Source organism: Gouania willdenowi, chromosome 20 (genome assembly GCF_900634775.1).
Source record: "Gouania willdenowi chromosome 20, fGouWil2.1, whole genome shotgun sequence".
NCBI lineage: Eukaryota > Metazoa > Chordata > Actinopteri > Blenniiformes > Gobiesocidae > Gouania > Gouania willdenowi.
Window position 1 is genome coordinate 2,995,101 of NC_041063.1, and position 26,179 is coordinate 3,021,279.

General features: G+C 37.4%; 1 protein-coding gene across 2 annotated transcripts in view; it reads right to left on the minus strand.

Annotated features, from left to right (window-relative positions):
* Positions 1–26,179, minus strand: part of mpp7a (MAGUK p55 scaffold protein 7a) — a 235,382-nt gene that overhangs the window by 161,813 nt on the left and 47,390 nt on the right. For both annotated transcript variants that reach the window (XM_028434276.1, XM_028434274.1), the window contains exon 2: positions 5,587–5,729. In XM_028434276.1, coding sequence (XP_028290077.1) covers positions 5,587–5,623 — 37 coding nt within the window. In that variant the 5' untranslated portion in view covers positions 5,624–5,729. The remainder of the gene's footprint in view (positions 1–5,586; positions 5,730–26,179) is intronic.

The window sequence follows — 26,179 nt, forward strand, 5'->3', positions numbered from 1 at the left end:
CACACCGACTTTCTCAAAGGGAAAAGTGGAATACGTTTTTGAATCATTAGTCTTACGAAGCAACTAAAAAACACTTGAAACAATGTGAACTAAAACCATTAAAGCTGTTCTGTTCCTATAGACCAGACAGAGGCAACTGGTGGTCTGGGATTTTGTGCGGCCCCCAATACAAAATTGTTGTTCATGAAGTTAGAAGTTATATGAAGCCCAATATAACACAAAACTCTAGAAACACAGATAGCGCACATGTCAACAAAAGTAAGCAAAAATGATAAGAAAGACACATTAAATGACCACTTAAACACAAAATGACTACAAAAACAACAACATATACAAAAGACACACAAAATCGGAATTGCCTAAAAATGACAAAAAAAATACACAAAATGACAAGATAAAATACAACAAAAACACACATGATGACAACAAAAATGTGCCTTATTGACAAGAAAATAGACTAAATGAATTAAAAAACACACAAAACGTTTAAAAACTAAAAAAAAAAAAAACAAGAAAACCCTCACAGAAAGACTACAAAGACAAAACCCTTTGTTCTTTCCTGTACTAAAGCTCAGATTGCTCTTTATTATGAATACAAACATGAATGTTGATAATGTAGCCCACAAATCAGACAATCACATTTTTGTGGCCCCCGCTCTGATAGAAGATGCCCATCTCTGCTATAGACAAAGTATAAAGAGCTTTGACAAACCTTAAACACAATCTTTGTTTCTGTTTCACTGTGAGACTGGTAAAAAAAAACAGCCAGGAGAGAAGAATTGCTAAATATGCTTATACACAGTCTTTTCATTATCAGAGTCCAGGTCAGTGTAACCTCGGGCGACCGTCCTGACATTTATAAAATTTGAGCCTTACAATGAATGTTTTAAACTGTTACAAGACCAGCCTGACACACTGTATTTACAACCTTGTTCTGTGAGTATATGGAAGGTTTCCAAGATTTGGTTTTTCACAATTATTATTCACACTACTTCTATCACTACTTACACTACTATTTCCTACATATGCATTTATTTTAACAACCAGCATGTTTGCTAAGTAAATACTCAAATTAGAGTTGTCACAATATCAAAATGAATAACCAAGATACTATACCAGACAAAGTATCACATACTGAAGCCTTTTTTTTTTATTATCATTTTTATGAAGTGCAATGTATTTGTACAAGTTAGAAATACTTATTAATTACTTATAATGTTGTTTGGTGCATGATAAGAGTACATGAACAAAAGCATATAAACAATGAAAAACTGATATGCTTGAAATAAAAAACATCAATTTATGTTTAAATAATAAAAATAATCAACATAGGATAACAAATTCACTGTCTTTTCTTTTTTTTTTAAAAAAAAAATCTATTTGACAATAATGCTTCTTCTTCAACATAATAAACCATAGAGAATAAAATACAATAAACAGAAACTTTGTACATTTTCTCGGTGATGTCACTGGTGTTTTATGGGATTGGATGTGATCCCTCCTTTGTATGTATATAATTTGTAAATATTGTTTGTAGATTGTAAAAATAAAAAAAAAAAAAATAAAAAAGATCGCTCTGAGTCTGTGCGGGGAAAAAAAACAAAAAAGTGTTTCCTCCTTTAGGTCCTATAGCTTGGTGACAGCGCCTGCACAGTAGATCTATTGCTTTAGTGTCTCTGAGTTAATGGTAATCCACCAAAAATCCCATTAAAACACATTTTGAACCAGATTCTTTAAGTATTGTACACCATAACTATTAAAAGACATTTAAGCTGTGCCAGGTATAAAAAGCCAGCAAATTAAGACAGGTCAGATATTTTCCGCTGTAATACAGGCACATTAATTCAACACAAATGCGTTTATCAAAAATAGTATTTTTATATTCAGATTTAACCGGATAAAACTGCACTAGACTGAGACATATCCTAAAATAGAGATATTAGCTCCCTGGTAGGGTTGACACGATACTAGAATTTCAAACTCGATATCGATACTCAGGGGGAGGAAAAGAAAAAAAAAAAAAGAAAAAAAAACTCGATACCCTTTTTGAAAAAAAAAGACAAAAATTTAGAAGCATAATTTCCTTTAATAAAGTTTAGCATACAAACAATGAACAGTATACAAACTATTTTTAAATTAAGTGAAATGTAGTGCAACATTTAACACTTGTAAACAACAAAAACTATTACACTTTTTTGAGAAAGTATAACAAAATTTTGCAGCACCTGTAAACAATAAAAACTATTAAACTTTTTTGAGAAAGTACAACAATGTTTAGCAAATTTTCCCTTCTCATTTTTGACTAAAACTGGTTGCGCAGGCCCCTCCCCCTAGCAGCAGCACTAGCCATGCTGCAACCATGCCGACATCAGCAAACTCAGTGTTATGATGAGGGCCCTAAAAATGTTTTTATTTTTTTCCAAATTCCGTTTCATTTATTTCCAAGTTCCATATTTTCCACTTGAATTTTTTAAAATTCCGTTTATAAAATATTAATAATTTATTTTCAGAAACAAATATATAATACAAAATAAATACTAAAAAATTAAAAAAAAAACATAATTAAACAAAAATGTATGCCAAAAATAAAGTAAGATACAATTAAAAGGTAGATTTAAGTTGCAGTGACATTGATTATTCTGACTACGCATATAAAGATTAGGGATGTAACGATTAATCGTAAGGCAGTTAAAAATCGATTCATAGGTATCACGGTTGATATCGATTTTCCGAAAATTGAATCGCAGTACTTTTTTTAACCACAAGTGTAGGCGGCGGGCGGAGTCTGCTAATACTTTCTTTCTGGCCGCCTTCTACTCTTAAATATGTTAATAAATGATTCATTACCCCTTTAGCACTGAAAGAATATCTGTAATATTACTTGAATATCTGTAAAAGTCACGTTTTTCTATTAACTGTCTGCTAGCATAGCTTCTCTTCTTCACTGCAAGATATCTGCATGCCAACCGACCACTGGGTTACCAGCGCCCTCTGCTGGTCCAAACAAATATGACTTATATCAGTGCAATGACGGGTTTTTTTTTAAAGTCCAATTGTTAAGGCACAAAATACATTTTCAGTTGCACTTTTAAAAAGAAAAAGAACTATTATGCAGTTTTGCATTGTTTATTATAGAACCAGAATTTTAATTATTAGGCTTCTTCATTTGTATTATTCCTTTATTTATTTCATTCAAGATTTATTTTTGGTGAAATTGCATTGTTTTGAATAGTTTATCAAGGAATTCTTTTGACAATGAAAAATAAAAGGAAAATAGTACAGTATTTTCTAGTTTTTTTCCCAAAAAAAATAAAGGAATATTTTTCAGTCATCATTTGTCTACAGTCCCATTTTGTAAAAAAAATCGTGAGAGAATCGTATCGTGAACTGTTGCACTTCTTTAACCATGTAAAGCACATTGAATTGCCTTGTGTATGAAATGTGCTATATAAATACATTTGCCTTGCCTTGCCTAGAGATAACAGTGCATTTGATGATGAGTTACATTGACAATATATTGTATCCTTGCCCAACACTTGTTAAAATACAGTACATTTTACCTAATGTGAGAGAGCAACTGGAACAGTCAAATAGCAAGTTAAAATAAAAGAAATCTTGGCTGTAGCACACAATATTCATCCCAGGCGCTTTATTATAGAAATCACCTGTTTTATTACTAACTTACCAAAAGTACACAAGCTGTATTGTGTGTAAGCTTTGGTGTACTGATGTCTATTCCCCATGCCACAAGTATGCTCGGTAAGTTTAGCGTGCCCAGAAAACAGCAACCCGACACTCATCATTGACGTTCATCATGTTTCACCTGCTCACACGACTTCACAGGACCATCAAGGCGAGATCAACCAGATGAGTCTTAACGTGTTTTATTTGGAAACCAGAGCTTCTGCCCGTAATTGGTCAAAAATACTGAAGTCGTAAACGATGGTCTGGCTTTCCACTTTCTCCAGCACACAATACCAGTGTGATGGAGGCTTTGTTAGACACAGTAACACACATGCTCTTTATGCTGCTAAGCAGGACTTCATGTCTGCCTAAATGCCCTCCTGTTCCAATGGAAGGGTGTGGGTGCAGAGAAGAAGCCATCCATTAGGGCCAGTCTGAGAGAAGCTGCTGCTGTTCCAGCTCTGACCATCTGGACCTTCTGACATTGGATATTCCCAACAGCAGTAGACAAGTACAGAATAGTTTTTGTATATAGACGTAGGCTGGCCAAACCTATATTAATGATATATATTTACCTTAGCTGGGGAAATATGAAGTCAAATAGATTTAGGTTTTTTCTCATCCTAGTCAAATCAAAACAACTTTATAGCATGGACTGTCCAGTTTCAGAAAAAATACATTAATATACAATAGAGAAATATGCAATCATACTAGTAGAATGTCCTCCTGTGGTGCTTCAATTAAACTTAATTCGACAACAATGTAAAGATAACATAACTGTCAATATGAATAAAATGCCAGAGGAAAGCTTTTTTGGAAAGTGATGGTGTAAATGTAGGGCCTCCAATCGTGGAAAACAAAAGTAAAAAACAGGATTCATGTATTGAAACAGAAAAGGCATCCGGCCTGTTGGCACTCTTCAGCGCTTACAGTACATACGTGGACGGTGATTGCGGTTACGTAAGCGGAGGTTGCACACAGGCAGCATTGGGGGCAGCTAAAGAACTGCAGGGGTCCTCAAGTAAAGACGGGAGCATCCAAGCAAATCGCCTGTATTAAATAGACGGCGCGGCTGATGTATGCCTTTCTCGGGTTTGCAGATTAAAAATAAAATTAAAACAACCCTTTTGTGTCCAAGTGTGCAACAATTATTACGACAGTACTGATTAAAAAAGGAAAAAAAACATTAAATACCAACTTGCTGAAAACGAAGCGTAGGGGGCGTCATTGCTCGGTAGGGAAGTAAAATTACAACGTCAGGGGCCCCTGTGCTCAACAACGCTAGCTTTTCTAAAGAACAAAGTGAGCTACAACTATAGAAACACTGTGTGCTACCGCTAAATGTGCTTTTTATCGTTAGTGTTTGATAAATTCAGCACTTGTGTTTGGTGCTTCTGTGGATTTGAACTGTGAGATGATCTGAGAAGCTGCTGTAAAATCACACTTTCACAGAGTTTTGGTTCTGCCATGATGAAAATAAAATGCTACATTTTTACAAATTTTTTCTTAAATTATTGATTGTATACTGTTTGAATCTAACTCAGTTTTTAAGTGTTGCTGTTTCAAAATTATTATTGTATTTTATTATTTAAAAAAATAGCTCTGGAAAAAATAATTGCGCACTTCTCATTTTCGAACTCCATCAAGGTATTGATACCCTGAAGCCACACACCAAATTTGGTTTTCTTATCTTAAACAGTTTCTGAGAAAAGCTGTGCCCTTTAACTCGGACGGATGTACGAACGGAGCTTAAACTTATATTCTCCTTCCAGTTTGTGGCGGGAAATAATTATAACCTCCAACACAGTCGATCGTGAAGAGCTGATCCGTGGTAGAAGTAGCTTAGTGATGTTTCTCTAAAGACCTGGTGCCACTGGCTGTTTCTGGCTGGTGGGTCCTTACCTGGCTCGTGGCTGGCTCCGGTGGCCAGGGCGGGCATCGTTCCTGCTTTCACCACTACTTTCAGCTTCACCTCAGGCAGTGGAAAATAGCAGCTGTGTGTCAGAGTAGAGTTCCCTCACCTCGGGTGTTACACCATTGGAACTCTGCACAAGAACAAGATTTTAACAGTTACTTATCAAGTGGCTGCATACATGTACTGTATGTCAGTCAAACATAGATACTGATGTGTGTTTATGTCTGTTATGGGATTATGTCAGCATCAGTAACCATGGATTTCTAGCTTTCACACCAGCACATACATGGTTCTGTGTGTAGGTGAGCCAGCAGCTGACAATATGCATCTCATAATGTATGTAGACAGTTCTTTCACAGTTGACTTTGAGTGTTTACAACCGGACACTTTTCCAAAAGCTGCTGAAGAACCTGCTTTGTGCACCAGCCAAAAGTTCACCTCACCCATTACACATACAGTATGTCTATGCAACATACACACAGAGATATCAAACACTTTGTTCAAAGGCCAGCAGTAACAAGAGAATATCATCCAAAGAGGAGAAAGGAAGCAAAAAAATGACAGTGACTTGCAAAAGGTCTAACAGGCCTGTAAATAAGGGTCAGACCTATCCCCAGATGAGTTAAATCAGAAGGCAAGGTTCACCTTGGACAGTTTGCCTGTCCATTACAACGGAAATACAGAGAAAAACAGCAGCTGCAGATCAAAGTGAAGCATACAGTTGTAACTCAGAAATATTTACTTCGACCAGACTAAAGAGTGCTTCATAAAACAGTCTGTGAAATATACAGTGCACTGTGAATATACTGTATGCTGAGGGCTCACATCTCATGTTTCCTTTTTTTCATTTACATTTTTCATCATATAGTTTTGCTTTGCTGGGGGTGTGAGATTGTACACTAACTATACATTGCATTCCCTAAAGCAGATTCCCCAAAAAATGGGGGCGCATAATTCTCCCATACAAATAAGGAGAATAACACAGACACACTTTCAAGATGTGTTTAGACATCCTCAACAACTAATTGTTAGTTGTAAAATGTACTTTGAATGTCATTTCATTAGATTTCATCCCAATTTGTGAGATTGTCAATCTTAAATTTGTCCCATATCTTATATAACCTGGCCAATATATTGAAATTTACAATACATATATTTAACACAATAAAGAAAATGGTAAATTTGCTTATTTTTGGCCGTGATGATCAACATTTATATCACAATATTCTTCAAAATATCTTTGTTTCATCATGATATACAACAAGTTTTGTTTTGTTTTTTTTTAGTCCAAGCACAACTGGGTGTTAACCATATCCAGTCCAGTGTTTGTCTACCAGTTATATAAATGGTTGACTGGAAGGACTAAAACAATGTAGGTGGGGACAATGCATTTAATCCTCATACAACTACATACAGATAGATCTTCTATAACATTCAATGCTCTTCATGGTAAAACTTTATCAAGAAAAAAATGAGATCATCACCCAGTCCTGAGGCAAATGTACCAACCTTTATCAGGCTTGAAGGCTGGTGTATATAAAAGTCCAGTCAAACAGAAGTAAAACACATTGAAACAGTTTTTCAACAAGTTCGGCTGAACTACGACTGGGTCTGCGGAATGTCTCCGCGCTGAATAGCACGTACCACGTTCCTGAGAATTCAGTGAAATGACTCTGAAATGTCTCAGAAAGGCTCTTGACATCCGCTCATAGAATATCCATGTCAATTTACAGCCCGAATCAACGAGCATTAACGGAGGAGTAGTCATTTGAAAAATGACCACTCCTCCGTGGCACAGACAGAGTAATGGGCTCCATTCATATATTGTTGTGTGTCAATGATTCTGTACCAACAATTGTCACAATATTTTACTCACAAATAAATGAGAAAACGACTTTAATGGAAATTACCGAAAAAAAGGGGAGTGGGCCCCTAATCAAATTGTGCGAGGCATAATCATAATCTACGTTGAATTACCTTTGAAACAATATGTCACACGACTATGTTTCCATAAATTTGGAACAGACCAGAAATGGGGGGTGGCCCACCCCCCCATTTAAAAAAAAGGGCTCCAAGCCTCTCATCATAATCATTCTTAGAGTATTCATAACAAAATGCATTCCGATCTACTGGTGGAGTAGTCATTTGAACGATGGGGCCTCCTGGCGCCCCCGTGACCCGTACGTGGTAATGGGCCCTATTTATATATTGGTTTGTGAAAATGATTCGGTACTCGCAAATAAATGAGAAATCGACTTTTGTTTTGTTTTTTCTCTTGGGGCCCCAAAATCTAAATTCGGGCTCAGAGCGTTGATGCGTACACATTCATAGATTATACCTACCAAATTTCAGCCCGATTTGTTCACAAATAACAGAGGAGTAGTGATTTTAACTAGTGTACACAACAAGAAGAAGAAGAACAAAGTGGCGTTTTGAGTCCGGTAGCCTGGCCTAAAAATACTATTTCATCAGAATAATACATAGCAAATATGTAATAGTGGAGCAAATAAGTCTGTGACACATTCCTTCGATGTGGAAAAAATCCAGACGTCATAACGTTAAGAGTCTTTGCCAAATGTTTTTAAACATACATTAGAAAGTAACAAGACAAGCTGTCACTATGTGGTCTTGGGTATGAGTCACTGTGGTTAGAGATATACAGTATATGACATGAAATATGAGTTAATGAAGATCAATGTTGGTTACACATACCGGTACAATAATTCATCATCCATCTTTGTTCCAATCTGTTATTATGAAAAAAAAACATTTGGTGCGGTCCAGTTAATCGGCTACAGCATCATGATGGATGGTTTGAGTCGATAGATTTGAAGAGCTTTGACACATAATCACATACTGACTTTCTGTTCCTTCTGTCTAAATTGACAGCAAACAATATCACTCAAGGATCCGATTCTGTAAAGTAGAACAACTATGAATGATGTTTTTATTTTACCTTCTCAAGACATTATGGTACTAATATATGCAGTGACATGTCATCAGGGTAGGCAAGGTAGGCAGTGCCTACCCAAGGGTGAATTGATATTTTGATTGTTTTAATTATAATATAATTATAAATTATTTATTTTTCCATTTCCAATAGCCTACAGTACCTATACATTTGAAAGTGTCCGCATTTTGTGCGTTTCAAAGCCCAAATGACTAAACAGCGCTATTTCCTGGAACAGCTGCACAGTCTCACTCCGCTGTAAGGCAGAGGGAGGCCACGCCCCCTCCCAAAGGCATGTTGCTCCTCTGCCTCCGTTCCCACTACGTGTTTTTACATGTTTGCGCATGCGCAGTCAGGTCCCCAAGATAGTTGTAACCGCGCTATGCTAAATGCTATACGTAAGTTCACTGTGCATTAGTGAATTGATGCCATGTGACCGCTGCTGCTACGTTCTCTAGCTAGTGGGCGGGACAACACTACATAAAATGACAGCTTTTAAAAGATGAGAGAGCAACACCTGAGCTACCAGAGCTTCAGCAAAGGTAAGGTCAGAAAATGTTTCATACTTTTCTACAGTGAATGGAACAAAAGGAAGGATTGACTTTGTGGATGCTCCTCACTGAGGCTGTTCCGAGTTGTTGTTGTTGTCATTTTCTCCATGTTTCTGTTTCCAACACAAACAACAGATGTGCTGTCGTGTCATGAGATATATCTTGTTGGGAGAGTATGGAGGCTATATTAAATAACTGTTAACGCAACAAGCGTTAAAGGCAGCAAATGAAAAACATAAAAGAATGGGAAACAATTATGTACCTTACGAAACTTAGCTCAATGATGGGTCCCCTGTGCTGCAGCCTGTTTGAAAGGCCATTGGGGTATTTAACTTTTACATTTGACACAAGCAGTGACATAAGATTAACTCTATGTTTCCTATGTTGAATTTTGTTATAATATCTAACTTTGAGTTGTATGTGTGGATGACTAATGGTTTTAGTCCTGACGTTAGGCAGGTTGACATATTTAAATCACATAACTTAAGTTTCACACTCTTTCACACTGTCTAAAAAATAAAGGAAACCTACAGCATCTCCATTTTTCTGGAAATAAAAACCTACAATCTTGCCCTTGGCCTGCAATGAGTGGACATATCAACAAAGACAGTCTAACATTCTGTCAAGTGAGCTCACCACATGGCCCAAGCAGACCTCAATGACTCGTGGAAAAAGCATCCACACAAAAAAAGATGTCTAGTAAAGCAGGTAAACATATCACTGAAAGTCTATCAGAATGAGAGTAGTGGGTATCTGGTTTGAGATACACAAAATGTGTTGCAGTCATCAAGCAGCACTTAAGGAAGGATTTATTTTCCACCAAGAGGAGATTTGTTAGGTGATTGCCAAAACCTACTGCAATATCATGCCAGCACCAATTTGTAGTCTAGGTTTGTCCGTCGTTTGTATGAGCTCTGCATGTGCAAACGCAAAAATCGGATGAAATAGCAGTTGAACCCTTAGCATGCTTCAATAAAAAAGGTTAAGAGGACCTACAGAAAACCACATTGCCTGAAGGCAATGATCACACAATCTCTCCAGCAGGCCAATCTGAATTGGGGGGGGGGCACTGAACCTAACAGCCACTCAGCTCATGCCAAGAGTGCTGAACCATGCTAAATAAGTTCACTGTTTCACGGAGAGGTCTGTGGCATGGTTTTGTCATAAACTGAGTGATTGGATTGACAGATTTCTGAAAGCAGAAAAAAGGAAAACGAAGCAGAAAGACACAGCATGCCGCTGGACGTCAGAGATTCACCTTTTATTGTAACAAAAGAGGATGGACCACATTGTCCCAACCTACGGAAAGCATTGTCTTTCCACTCGCAGAGCTTTCTATAGGTCAGGAAGCGTGTCGCAGAGTCAGGACACCTGGGATATTTTACAAGGCCAGGCAGAATCATAAAGAACAGTCTCCACATCACACAATTTCAGATGTTGTGGTGGAAAGGTGAGAGGTGGGGGCAGGGGCATTGTACACAGAAGGACTCAAGAAAGTCTTGCTTGGATTTAATGGCATGATTCTTCATCTGCATGTTGTAACCTTTTGCAATGGTTCTGTCACCATCTAGTGGAAACTTTCCATAATGTATAAAGAAGCCAACCCTAACCCTAATTTATTACAACAAAAATCATGTCTATACAGTCTTATCTAAGAAGACTATTCTAAACAGGGTACCTATCATCAGATCAGGTTGTACAAATCTTACAATTTCAAGGATGCTTCAAGGAACTATCAAGTAAAATTGAGAGAACCATTTCAAGCATCCACAATGTGGATTCTAAGAGTTTGTAAAGGAAAATATAGCAAACAAGAAAACAACAACTTGGTTTTGTAGCAATATAGTTGTCAAGAAGCTGTCTTGACTGTCTTTAATTATATATTATCCTAATATTTCAAACTCCATTAAATATGTTGTTTTAATTCTTTAGAGCTAAAGTAATAATAAAGTTACCTATAGTTCTAATGCAGAGAGGGGAGTTTACCCAAACCCTTCATCTGTTTAAATTCAGGATGCAATCCACAACTGGATCTCGACCAACTCTCTCCCATGGAGAGAACATTATTGTGGCTGAAAAACACGTCCTGTCTGTGGCTGCTTCCAGGGTGTGAAACCTGAGGTAGAATCAGTGTTTGAAGAGAAAATAGCTCAGGGTGATGGATGGTTAGGTGGAAAACTGGAAACAGAGTGGTGCAGGAAGTTGTTATTCTTCTTCTCTTTTCAAAAACATGCCAGTCCTTCCAGGCAGGGGAAAGGCAGGGGACGTTCTCAGCGGGGTGTGATGGAGGAATAACAGAAGAGGGGGAAGAATGATTGACAGGTGTGAAAGATTTACACCATAATTAATAAGCTATCCTTTGCTTTATCATGACCGTCTTGTGTCTGATATAAAAAAAGATCATCAAACAAAAGTAGATACAAGAAGGGAGTCATGTTGTGCTCACAGGCCTTCACAGGGTTCACTGGGTTGAATGGTTCTGCACAAACCTCATCACCATTTAGACTCATACAAGAGGTGGAACATTAGCAAAGGTCAACCCTGCCATTCAGCACCACTGAATCCTCCCAAGACTCTCATTGAAACATCAGGCATCTCTGTCCTCACTCGTTCCACAGAAAGTGACAGCAAGTCCAGGTGCTGGCTCCGGATTTTACTGGGCCACCATGAAAGACCAAGATTGTTTTCAATTGCAAAACCTTACATTCATCTAAAGCAAGCGCTGTGACACCCGCTCTGGTTACAACTCTAAGGAATAGTTTGGTCCAAATCCATCCAGCAAGGAAAATGTCTGTTGATCCACTTCCTCCTGATGACCCGGTCTACTCTGACCTCTGGAGAAGATGTGGACAGAAGAATAGGTTGACAGCCTGAAGTTACTGTCGCTGCAATGCTTACTGACATTGATGAAATGACCAAAACCTGTGCAGGATGCAGGTTTATCTATTTATCTAACGTGTTAATGTAGTTGATTAATTTAAAATGTTTATTTCCTTAAAAAACATTAATGTAATTAACACAGCTCTGTTTACTCACGATGTTGAGTGACCAAACAAACAAACAAAGGTGTTTGAGTGTGCAGCCCATGCAGCAAAAACCAGAGACAGACATAAAGCAGCTTAATACCACACGTCAATGGGAGACATAATATTAGGTGGAAAGTTTCACTTTAAAAAGTTGCCCGACGGCTCGTTGGAGGAAGCAAAAGTCATTTGTACACTTTGCAAAGCTGAAATTAACTATGACAGAATGAATTTGTTCCATGGCATATCATCTCTGAGCCAAACACCAACTGAGACCACTTCTATTGGGCTCACGAGGCTACACTACAGTAGGGAGCTACTCAACACCTGTAAGTGACATTCTGTTGTATTTGTGTCAGTAGATATTACAGTATATAGAATAGAATAGACCTTTGTTGATCCCCCAGAGGGGAAATTTACACGTTGCAGCAACAATAGAATAGAGCACAATAAGTAAATAAATGAAATCAAATAAATAGTAACATTGAATAATAATGCAAATAGCACACAATAACACAAAAATACCAACATAGAATAATAGTTCAAATAATTATTATAATGATATTCCTGAACATTAGTTCATTTAAACAAGTTTAAGCTTAATTTTTTTAAATATTTATTCTCAAAGAGGTGAGCCTGCACTTTATTACATAGATATGGGTTTTGTTATTTTATCTGTGAATGGATATAAGAAAGATTTCTTAATCAATTGACAGCCTTAGTATTAGGAATATGCGATATTTTATCGTTTATGATTTATCGTCAAAAATATTCGCACCGGTAAGAATTTGTCATCCCACAATATAAACCATAAATTCCCATGTGGGAAATTAGCGAGGGCCGTTTGTTCCTCAATTTAGCCAAGAATGCCCCTAAAAAAACTTGTTCCACGGGACAAAACTGTCCGTTTGTTGTCAGCTTATTTTTCTCTGGAGCAGAACGTTGTTTACGGAAGCTCTGCAGCGAAGCCTCCGCTGTCGCAGTGTGCACCACCCCTCCCACCACCCAGCTCTCTCACACACACGCACGCAATCATGGCGGCGGTGGTGCTCGTCACCTGAAGCTACTATGATGATACATCATCAACCACTACTTGGTTAAAACCAGACAACCATCCAATAAAGGAAACTAATCCAAGTTCCTCCATCAGATCCACCCAAAGTTCCACAAACACGGGGACAGAGATGAACCTGTAGCAACGATTATGAACTGGAAACTCAACTAAAGCTAACTATGCTAAGCTAACACACCGACACAACAGACTGGGCTAAGAGCTAATGCTAACCACTCCATATAAGGAACAGACCTAGTCTTACTGTCATAAAACCACATGTTTATGGTCAGATTTAACACTTGTATGAAAGAATAAAAACTAAACATGTCACACGTTGTGTGAAATAAATATTAACATAATAATAATGTCATTATTCATTCGTCCAAACTTGTGAAATGTAATATTTTCAATTATATTTCACGTGTTCACAGACAAAGCTGGTCCCATTAGACTAATGTAACTATTGAGATTATTACACATAAATATACTGAATGATTAAATCATCAGTTTGATCTGGTTTAATTATAGGAAATCAGTTATTTATCAATCATAACTTTATGTAACTCATAAGATAAATGTAACAAGATTCAGCAACAGTAAAAACACTAATGGAGTTATTTGTGCTTTTCATGTACTTTTGTTTTTTTAGAAAATCATTTCATTTCAAGTGAGGAAATAAATGAATTACATACAATAACATTAACAGTGATCCAAATGCACTAATATATTCCAGAAAATATCAGCTCATGAACTCTGAGTCAGCAGTTATTGTAGCTTTTTTAATGTGTCTATTGTTGATGTATTCACATTTATTTGTGTTTGTAAGGAACCTGTTCACACTTTAAGTTGGGATATGCTTTTTTATTTTTCGTGATGTTTATCGTTATCGTGATAAATACCAGAAATTATCGGGATAATTTTTTTTGTCCATATCGCCCATCCCTACTTAGTATTTAGATAAAGCTCTGGTGATGATGAAGCTTTGTTGCTCTGAGTTTTTCTAATGGTTAACCTTATACATCTTCAGCAATGGCTTGTGTTTAAGTAAAATGACTTCATACCTTTAACCAATGTAACTGTAGTTTACATGATACATGAATGTTAAGAAAATTAAAAACATATTCACTCAACACTCAATGTCAAGAAATTACCATTTGAATATGAAGTGAAATCAAACTCAGAATCATGGCCATTCTCTAATATTGAATCAGGCAAACTATAAAGTAAACCAATAGCATTGACAAAGTCAGTAAGATGCAGCAGTGACAGGAGATGTACTTTCACAATAAAATGTATGCAGGCAGTCATATTGCAATGATTGTACATTATATTATAATATTGCAGGATGAAAATAGACAGCAAAAGCTACGCAGATACTTATGACGAAAGGAGGTTCAGTCATGCACTGTGTGACTTAAAGTAGTGGAATGGTTTGCATCCATCAGCATTGTCAGATCAGGAGTGTATAATTATCATACTGGGGACTCAACAGTGTCATATTTTAGGGACATTTATGGTACACCTATTGTAACCAAACCACCTCTGTGTGCTTGTGGCGGCGACGAGCTGACGACAGCAGCCGCTAATCAGGACGTCAGAGTCTCTGAAACACCAGAAAACTCTCCACTAACAGAAAATAAAGTCCATACACTTGTCATTAGTCTCTATTGAGAAAAAAGTTGCAAAGTGCTTTCACAAAAATACCGGTAAGGGAGGCTAAGTTTCGGTTTCAAAACAGAGCGGAGAGAGGATTCTACAAACTGCAGCTTTAAGTAAGAAATTGTGTCTATAAGTAGCTCATGTTTAGTTTAGGTTTTGTCTCTTAAGGTGTAGTTATGGGTTAATTATGATCACAACAAAATAGGGCTCAGCAAAAAATCGATTTAATACATAAAAACGATTTTGATTTTGCAAATTCGAGTTAAAAAAAAAAAACCAGAAAATTTAATTTAATTCTTTTTTCTTTTTTTTATTCATTTATTATTTTCCCACCACAGTTTTTTCGGACTTTTTTGCGTTCCGATGTGAGCCCGCCCCTTCTTTGTTTACATTTGTTTACCCTTTGAGTATGTTATGTGTGCGCCACAGGCATGTTCAATTTTTTTTTCGCACTATGCTGAGATGTTAAGGGAAGAGTTTCTTATTGTATTAATTATAATGTTATATGTTATAAAATATGCAGTTAACTGATTTCTTAATCATAAAATTTTAGCTACTGTGAAGTTGCTGTTGCACTTTTGCTTAAACCTGGTTAAAGCGTGAAATTGTCGAATGACTAAGGTCATATTTACTTTTTTGGGGGGATTGTTCTATGCATTTTAACTCCTGAGGACAATCACAGCAATAAAGTTGCACTTTTGACAATATATCTGATGTCTGCTGTCATTTTTAAGTGCATTTAAAAAAAAAAAAGAAAAAAATCAAATCAAAACTTTTAGTCAAACTCGCTCAGCCCTACAACAAAATGGAATAAAGAATAAACATACATTTTTATTATCATTTTAATAACGTTAACTGATGAGAAAATTGAAATGCATCTAAACTCTTTGTATCTTTACATTTTTACAATATCAATAATCTTAAAAAATAAATGCTGCAACTAGATTTTCTATTCACATCTGCTGGACACTAAAATTACATTTACCTCATTGATTAACTATGAAAAACAGTCGCTTTTTTCCTTCAAATAATACTAGACTTCAGGGCAACATTCTTTCAAGTATTAATAAATGATTAATAACTGCACATGTTCAGATTTAATATTGTACAGAAGACCAAATTATTGCATAAATACGATAATCGTATGGTTTATGTCAAACTATGACATAAGCATGCAATAAATTGGCAACAAGGTTTCCAGTTTGAGCATGTGCTGTCTAAGCTTATCAAAAGAGGCAAAATAGAAACAATTTATCCCAGCCTGAACCACTGGCATCAGCTCAGGATTCAGTAAACATCAATGTGACCCCTGTGAGAAGTCAGGACAACAAATGGTCTTTGTTGAAAGCGTGTCCTTAAAGGGCCCATGTTACACTAAATCTACTTTTCTGTGCTATAAACATGATAAAGGTCTATCAGGGTTTCATACACATGCCCAAAGTGTTTTTATCATTGATTCCCTCAATCATTAGTTAGAGGGTGATTTACTCCTTTCTTACTGCAGGGTGAGCACACACACCTCACTACAATTTGATGACGCGCTCCCACTTTGATGACGAACTTGACGCGGCACTGAGCTGGAGAAACCACGCCTCCAGGAAGCTCTCTGGCGTGATTGCGTCCTTCATGGAGAGCTATGTGTGTAATTTCTACAGTCTATGTATGTACCGGTGAACGCCCCGCCCCCACGCTCTGTCTCGTGTTTATAAAGCAGCATGAGCTTGGCTACGAAGTGGGTGGGAAGAAGGTGGACCGTTCTCTGGCGCTACGTCACTGTGCGGGGAGGACACGCCCACTCATGAATATGCATAAGTAGGACATAAATCAGCCTGTTTGTGTAGAGTTGATCAGAAAGTGACTTTTCAGAGGCTAAAACTCTAGAAAACAGGCGAGTTTGGGAAAATAAACCTCAAATACTATGTTTTTGTGGTTCTTAGAACAAATGGAGATGGGTGAAAAATATGGGAACTTTAAAACTTTGACAAGAATGCTAGGGATGCACAAATAGAAGTATGTGTGCTGAAACTTGTGCTCTGAACAATTGTGAAGGTATAGCAGAAAGTGGTTTGCTCACCTAAAAACTAAACAGCTGTAAAAAGGGAAATATCTTCATCTCAAGGTTCCATTTATGTTTCAGGTGAAGTTGGAGCCGATCAGATGACTAAATTAAAGCAGACAGATATCTCCATCAGAGAGGATAGCATTAAGACAACTATTCCAAAATCTAGTGTAATGTGGTCTTTATTTGATACTTTACAGATGTGGCTCCAAACTGTTTTCATTTACTTTCTTTTTTAAAAAATGTTCCACCCATGTTTGCATTTTGCATCTGAGGTTGAACTGCAATCTTTTCACAACAAGTATCCATGTTTTTTCTTGCAAAAATACAGGCAATTGATTATGCTGCGTAATTGTGTTGATCACCAGCACTTCCTTTAGAATGGTAAATATCACTTCTATATCACACGTCTCAAAGTGCTCTACACCAGTGGTTCACAAACGTTTTTGGCTCAAGTACCCCTTTCTCTAACTTTTGAATCCAAGTACGCCCTTATGTCCGACTACAACATTTTGCTCAGAATTCTGAGAAAAAAATCACTTGAGATCATAATAACGAAATGAATGAGTGATAACACACATTTTAAAGAATTTCATTTTGTAAATAAGTGGATGAAACAGTACATGGAAAAGCAACAAAATAAAAGCACAAACGTGTTCAGGAGGAACAGACTAAGGGGAGGTACCTCTGAGTGATCCGCTTTCAGTCCGTGCGCACCCCGCCGCACATACCGACTCAGAGAGACAGAGTGTTAACAGACGGGATAAATAGCTTGTAAACCTAAGAGAAACATTATCTAAGGTGGAGCGAACAGATGTAATTTATTTGCAGTGTGGATGTGAAGTGTGTCTGCTATGATCAGCTGGGATCGGCTACAGCTGCTTGTTTGAGGAGCAGCTGTGACTCTGGGCCTCTTACTGTCCTCACAGCAGTGAGCGATATGTGCTTTCATGTCTCTAAAACATCAAAAATCTCTCCAGTAGCACAAGATAAAGTCCCTACATGTGTCACTAGTCTCTATGGAGAAAACAATCACAAAGAGTTCAACAGTGTGTGCGTGCACGCAAGCGTTCACAAGAAGACTGGTAAAGTTTTGATCAGGAGGGGAGGGGGGAGAGTGGGGAATCTCATGATTCCACATACTGCAGCTTTAAGAGTCGTGCTCAAGGACACTTGGGGAAATGGACAGAGATAGCCTTGGATTGAACCCCCAACCCTCTGATTACAAGTCAACCCGCTCTAACAACTGCAACACTGCCTCAACAAAAAAAAAAGGTATCAGGGGGTCAGAACAAAGAAGGGCGAGGGAGAGGCAGTGTTGTTCGTACTGTTACTTATGTGTTTCTACGTTTGGGTAGTGAAGTGAAAGTTGCCATGTCAGTGTAATAACATTAAAATAATCAGAAGTATCCCAATGCTAGAGTACTATAAAGATAGGAGTGAATAAAGGGAGTATATGTGTGCTTCTAAGTGTGGCAGTGCTATTTCCAGGAACCGAGGTTATGTCCAAAAGCCTAAAGGCATGTCTGTGAGTCCACAACAGATGTGTGTGCGTGCGTTGGTGAATATTAGAGGCCAAACCACGACCAAGCTGCCCAAGCCAACAATAATCATTGTGCAAATTTACCAAATACTTCACTTTTAGATTTATCTGACCCTCCAAAGTCATACATTTAATGAAACTGTACAATATCTGTAGCATCAATGTTTTCCCGTGCTTAAATCACCTGTCTGCAGTCACAAAGGGTCAAAAGAACTGAGTTGCACACCTCTGTTAGAAATAGTAAGTAATTAGTTTGTTAGAATACATAATAGTGCCTCTAAACACCATTCTGATTTACTTTTCTCAATAGTTTTTTTCTCATTTTGGTTGTTTTATTCCTTGAATGTTTAATCTTTGGAAGCTCTTTATGAGTGGTTTTACTGATATCAGATTTTGATTTAAAATGAAAAGGATTTATTGTTTGACAAACTCTTGAACTGATTAAACACAAACTAAGAAAAGGAGATGCCTGTGCTGCTAAAAATGTATTTGTGTTCAATATATATTCTTGAATCTTAAGTCATTTTTACCAAATTGCTGCTAAAAGGACTGCACTAGATTGTTTCCATTTGTTTTCATATATTCTCTCCTTTACTGTATCCAGGCTTTCAGCCAACAAACAAGGTTTTCAAATCTCCGTGTGGTGGATGTTTGGACAGAGGAAAAAAGACAGGAGACAACCCTTGAAAGAAGCAATGCCTCGTGGATTCAATGGAATAAACATGTTGCTCTTTTCATGGAAAACTAGACAGTTCCACGTCAAGCCCCATTGGTGAGCTTGCACTCTGGGTATTAATATCAGTTAGTTGTGAAGACAGATTGGATGTAAAATCAATTTGTATTTCAGCTTCTCGACATCATGTTGGCTTGTAACAACCACAAAGTGCAAAGTCAGACAGACAGAAACAGATAGAGTTACAGCCACATGAACACTTCCATACATGACACCATAGTAAGGGTATAATTGCAGTGTGGTTGCCGATGTTCATTTACACACAGGAGCAGCGCGGGCCTCCGTCCCAAAGGGCTGTGCATAATTTCAGAGTATTAGACTGCAGTCGTGTGGAATGTTCTTCCACAAGAAATTTAGGACTGGAAATATTGTTTTAACGAGAAACTGAAGAAATTCCAAATTTCACAGCATGCCTGCACCACACAGGCAGCGTCCTCTGTGCCGTCACAGTTTCTTCTGTGGAAAAACACATATTTAAATGATGTGTCTCAAGCCACACTGCAGCTCTGCCAAGATGTCGCCACGTCCTTTTTAATCAGACACGAGGTGTATGACGCTGACAGGACACTGCTTGTGTTTTCTGAAGTGTGCCAGACTTGCTCTCGTAAATATCCATGAGACAGAGATACCTGGAAACACTGATGTTCATAAACTAAATGACTACGTCAAACCCCGATGGAAGCAGACCTGAAGAGCTCAAGAGAAATATTTGGCAATTGAAAATTGGCAAAAATGACAACCTCTATCTGGATTTGTTATATATATAAAGTTATATAAATCAGGAAAAACAGAAGACTGGCTTTGACCCTAAATATGACCTTGAGCAAAGGTCGATGTCACACATTGAAAGGAAATGTTGTTCAATGGTACCAGTCTGAGCATGTATCTCAATTTGTTTTTCTTTTTTTGGTGACGTTATAAACTTTGACCCCTACCGATCTTTTTACTGGTAGGTTGTACAGCTTTGATCCAATTCAATCCTACGAGAACAATATATTTGGCAATTTTCAACAGCCAAATACAATAACAAAGAACATTAGCAGTGAGAAAGGGTTTCAGCCACAGAGAAATGGGGCACGTGTAGTCCCTTCACTTGCTCTTAGACTCATGTGGAAAATGTTTTTTGTGGCCAGAAATGGATTTAAAGAGATTATAATCTGCTTTACAGGAAGTGGAAAATGATTTCTGTCAGCAACACTTATATTCATTTTTTTATTTGTGTTTTTTTAAGCTAAGTGTTCAGGGAACACAATGTTGAGTGTTGTTGAATGTTGTCTTACTATTAATGTTATATAAGAGCTTTGAGATGATGTTATATTTTGCGCTATATAAATAAAGTTGAATTGAATGACATTGCTGATACAGATGTTGAATTGTAGTACAAGCTGGCAGCACCCACAGCCAAGCAACCTTGAAGCACTTTCGTGCACTTCAGAGTTTTCCTCAGTCTAAATTCTTGTTTGTGCTGTACCTCGCTTTGTATAAAAGTGTCTGCTAAATCACAGTTTCTCAATGTACTACAGGGGGTACTTAAGGGAGAGAGAGAGTGGAAAATTAACAAAATGTCAGTCTTGGTCCCACCCCAGGTGTGAGATGGCCCAAAATAATAAAAACCATAGAAATAAATCTATTCAAGAACCACTAAATCAGTTTTTTTCAACCTTTGGGTCGGGACCCCATGTGGGGTCATCTGGAGTTTAAATGGGGTGGCCTGAAATTTCTGAAAAATTTAAATAAAGTTTTAAAATTGTTTTATTATTCTTTTTTTTTTTTTAATTCAAACAACACAGTCTTAAACAACTGTATTTAATTTTCTATACTTTCACTTGGTGAAATATAAATTTAGTTCAACTATAGTGGAGCAAAAACAGAAAATCTGACATGATCAAAAACTAATGCTTAGGGTCGCCAAAAATTCTTGATATCAAAATGTGGTCACGATCCAAAAAAGGTTTGCTTTGGAACGACTGCACTACATGCTGTTTCCACTTATTTACAAAATGAGATTCTTTAAAATGTGTGTTATCACTTCTTCATTCCATCATTATGATCTATAGTTGTTTTTAAATAGTTTTTTACGCAAAATGTTGTAGCTTGACAAAGGGGGAACTTGTATTCTATTCAGAAATAAGACAAAGGGGCCACTTGAGCCAAAAAAGTGTGAGAACCACTGTGCTAAATGAAGAAGTAGAATTGTAGAAGTATAAATAACAAGATGTCATTTATCTTATCTCAAATATTACCTACCAAATAAAGCATTTTTCAATTTGAACACAAAAGGTTTGCTACTACTTTTTATGCTGAATTATGGTCTAAACTTAAAGCTGGGGTACTAAAACTATTTTCTTTCATTAAAAAAAGAATCTCATTAGCATCACATAGCATATCGTAAAAGTAATCATTTCTGAAAAAAATGTACGTCTGCGTAAAGAATGTGCATTCTCACCGGTAAGAATATGTCATCCCACGATAGAAACGATAAATGCCCATGTCGGAAATTAGTGAGGGCCACGGGCCATTTGTCCCTCAATTTGTGTGTGTGTGTGTGCGTGTGTGCGTGTGCGTGTGTGTGTGTGTGTGAGTGTGTGAGTGTCTGAGTGTGTGTGTTATAGTTAGTTTACTCGTGTAAAAAAACACAAATATTGTGTGTCTCTCTCACTCATGTTTGTATAAGGGTGTGTGATCTGACGATAATAGATTGTTAAGGATTAAAACATGAGATCATAGAACCGTCTGCAGTTCACATTTTAACCTTTGTGGTGCCGTGTCTGCGTCATATGTCTGTGGTACATACACAACACCCCCACCCCCAGTGCACGGACACACACAGTCGTGCACTGTGTCTGTCAGAGGCTCAGTGCAGATGTCTGTCTGTCTGTAAAACTCTATCAGTTGTGAGTGTTGAAGCACTGAGAGATGTTTGAGGAAACACTACATGTGTTTCTCTTCTCTAACTAACTCTCTGTCTCTCCTCAGCAGAGATCTGCTGCTGCTGAAGCTAACGGGGCTGTTTCCACATTCTTAAAGAGACAGTGTCCTGAATGTGATTTACTTTAAAAACTACTTTCAACAACTCAGAGCTGCCCTGAAAAAAGCAACACTACATAATTTAATCACATTTCAGCCTTAATGAAGAAAAAAGTCAAAAGTGACACAAAATGTTATTGTGCTGCTAGTGATTAATAAAAGGGTCTTTGTGGCTCCACTGACTTTGATCCATTATAATTTTTCTTGTAAAACTATTGATAAAAATAAATGGTTTATATCACCTATTGCCATTTTGAGGAAAAACATAGAGATATGAATATTGGTCCATATCACCCAGGCCTAATGTAACCAAAGCAGTAACATTTTATCTTGTAAAGGATATGATTGTCTAAACTGTGTGAAATGAGGCGTTCAAACACTGCTTAAAGTGGGATTTTATTAATGAGTGTGTTACCTCAATGACTAATAGAATTCACTAGACTGATATGCTGCCTTGTTATGTAGCAAGTGTTGCTAATGCTAATGCTACACTACTTTAGTTAAACAAAGTAAAAAGACTGTGTGACTATAAGAACATGTCAGCCCTTTTGTTTGAAGTTAATTGTACTTGAAACCAGTTTGATAAATTGCTTACATACAATTTAAAAAAATATTTGAAAATTCCCTTGTCTTAAATGATCTTTTATTCCTTTTTTCTATTTAGGGTGATGATTAGTGAATGGGTTTGTTTTATTGGTAAATAACTTTAAAATAGTCTAAATGATTTGAATGAAAAAAATTGTATTGTGATCGTGATTTTACAAAGAAAAAATCGTGATGTTATTTTTTTTCCCCATATCGCCCACCCCTACGTGTGTGTGTCTGTGCTAGACATCAACTTAAATTAATTAAAACTCTTATTCAGCTACTACCAGTGGTATGAACACTGCTAGTAGCTGAATTGCACTTGTAGGTAATATCAGCATAAATACATAGTCAATGAAACAAATGCCTTGTTTAATCTAATGTTCATTTGAACTGTTCTTATGATTATTTTTGTATGTAATAGTGTATTTCTATAGACATTGAGTCTGCTGATAAGACATTCATTCAATCAAAAATCACTTGATGTTTTCATGTTTTTTACATGATGATCTTTTTAATGACCTCCTTTCTGTTGCAGACAAGGAGAGCTGATAAATGATGGACAGTTGGTTGAAATGGAAATATTGACAAATAAATGTATTTTGTCAAAATTATTGTTAGTTTTCATTTCTAATAAAAAACACACATATGGGTGGGAGTAAAAAAAAAATCCTCAGTCATTCTGCCAAATAAAGCAGAGTTTGTACCTAATACAATATAGACAGAACAAAGCATAGTCAGAAAAGGTTTCCACACCGTAATAAAATACAGTTCCGTTTGCTAAAATGAATCTGCTACATCTTAGCAACCTTTTGAAACATGGAGGAGTTGTAGACTTCCAGTTAAGTAATCCATGTCTTAGCTGCAACCATGCCTGCATTGAGAGCCTGCTTTTGGTGGGAGGTCAAGTCAGAGCTGCCTGCCAAATATTGCCAAGTTGAAGTCTGGCTGAATGTCCTTTTCATATTGTTCTTAAAACCATTTAAATATGTCACTCCAGAAATCACATAGTACTTACAATAACAGAACAGTTGTGATAATTAACCTTCTGCAGTTCCACACAAGGAAGAATCTGATTCAACAAAATTACCTAGTTTAGTTTGAGAATAATGCAGTCTATGGATAACTTTGAATATAATTAACCTATATCTAGAGTTTATAGAACAGCTCCTTATACTAGACAAGCCCAAGTGCTAGAGCCAGTTTGAATAGACTGCCATTGGTATTGGAGTGGTTAAATCAGAGATCAGGACACCCTTACATAATGTATTGACTAAAATGAAAGGGTCATTTCACCAGGATTACTGAGAATACCTTTACTGTAAGTGTAAGGATTTGAAATCAGTATTCCATAAGGGTTGTGGCCTCGTTAAACTAAACATTTCCCAGGCCTCAGAGCAAAAACACAACCATCAAATTCTCTAGATCTGAGACCAATTCAACATCTGAGTTATAGTCCAACTCTTCATGGCTTCCTCCAGCAAATTCCAAGTCTTAAAGTAGGTGTGTCCAAACCTGGACAGTCTAACAAAAATCTGTCAGCATTTTCCTTTTCAGGGGTCAGTGGATCATCTTCCTCCTGTGACGGAAGGCCAGCATGTCCTCCCTCACAGCATCCATCAAACAACTCTCTGCTCTTCCTCCTCTCCATCCATCCTCAACATCATTTCCCTATACTTAGCTTTAAAGGGGAGGTATGATGAAAAAAAATCCTTTATAATGGTTTTGCTACAGTGATATACTTCCCTTTAGTCTCATTCAGAGGGTCAAAGTTGAAAAAGTTATGTTTCCTCCCTCCCTTGTTATTCCACATTTTGTAAAAAGTCAGCTTTAAACGGGCGAGTTGGATTCTTCCCGGTACCTGACGTCACCTACAGGAAACTCCTCCTCCTGACAATCCTCTCTCCTCCTACCATGGACATAATACACGCCTCCTAGAATGTGAGCCCCTCCCTCTCAGACTATCTTACAGCTAAAACAAACACAGCGGTTTAATATAAAATCTATATTATACTTTATTGTCATATATGTAAATGCACACTATGCTACTAGACGCCCAAACTGCTCTATGTTTTCTGCTGCTTGTGTCTGCAATCTTTGCGATTGTGTCGGGAGTCACTGCCCCATTGTTTACATCCATCAGCTGTTCGCACTCTGTGCTAATGCTACGAAACCCAACATCGATCGTGAACTGAGAAGGAAACGATGGGGATGTCGCGCGGGGGCAAAGTGCCGAGGAAGGAGGAGAAAATATCAGCCTGTCCTCCCGTCCGTCATCATGGAGAATGTTAGATCTATCTCCAATAAGATTGTCGAGCTAGCGGCGCTAACCCGGCATGAGAAGGACTTCCGGGAGGCGAGCCTGCTGATGTTTACGGGGTCGTGGCTCACGGCGCTAACACCGGACTCGGTTGTGGAACTGGACGGTTTCTAACTTTTAAGCGAAGACAGGACGACTGAGAGCGGTAAGCGGAAAGGAGGTGGTCTGGCTGTGTTTGTGAATGGCAGATAATCCGGGGGCATATCACTATCAAGGAGCAGTTTTGTAGTAAGGACATTGATGTGTGTGCCGCAAGGTGCACATATCCTGAAACAGTGTTTGTCTGACTCAACATCACAATATCCATGTGTTTTACTGTAATGTAAGAGTGTGTGCATAGCAAAATAAAGTGAACAGCTGTTGTGTGGAGTCAGCCTCTACAGACACACCCACTCATGAATATGAGTAAGTAGGCCGCAAATCAGCCCGTTTTTAGAATTGCTCAGACAGTGACTTTTCAGAGGCTAAAACTCCAGAAAACAGGCGAGTTTGAGAAAATAAACCTCAAATATTATGTTTCTGGGGTTCTTAGAACAAATGGTGATAGGTGAAAAATAGCATGATACTGGACCTTTAACCTCTCCTACACATGACCAAACCATCCCAGTCTCTGACCAACATGAGCTGTTCCTACGATGTACCGGTTCTCATTCCTAATCCTCTCCATTCTGATGCCTTCCAGTGAAAACGTGAACATCCTCAGCTCTGATGTCTTTATCTAACATCAATGTCTACACGCTCCTGTATCATGACTTCAGATGAATTTTGGGTGATCAACACTCCAAAATATATATATATCATTTTTCGTGAGGCGGCTGCTTCATAGGCTTTCCTCACATGATGAAATAACTGAAAACATCATATCAATATTCTAGCTTTCACAAACTGTTGGATTTATTCCAATAGAGCAAATAATAATGAAAATACTGTCATTTAATATGGGCTCGCAACACGTTTTGTGGAAAAACACATTTCTAAGTATGAATTTATAAAAATTATGTCATAATCCCGTTTACTTTAAAATGTCTGTTCTAATTATGGAGAAAGTTTGACAGCAAACATGAGCCGTGTAGGGA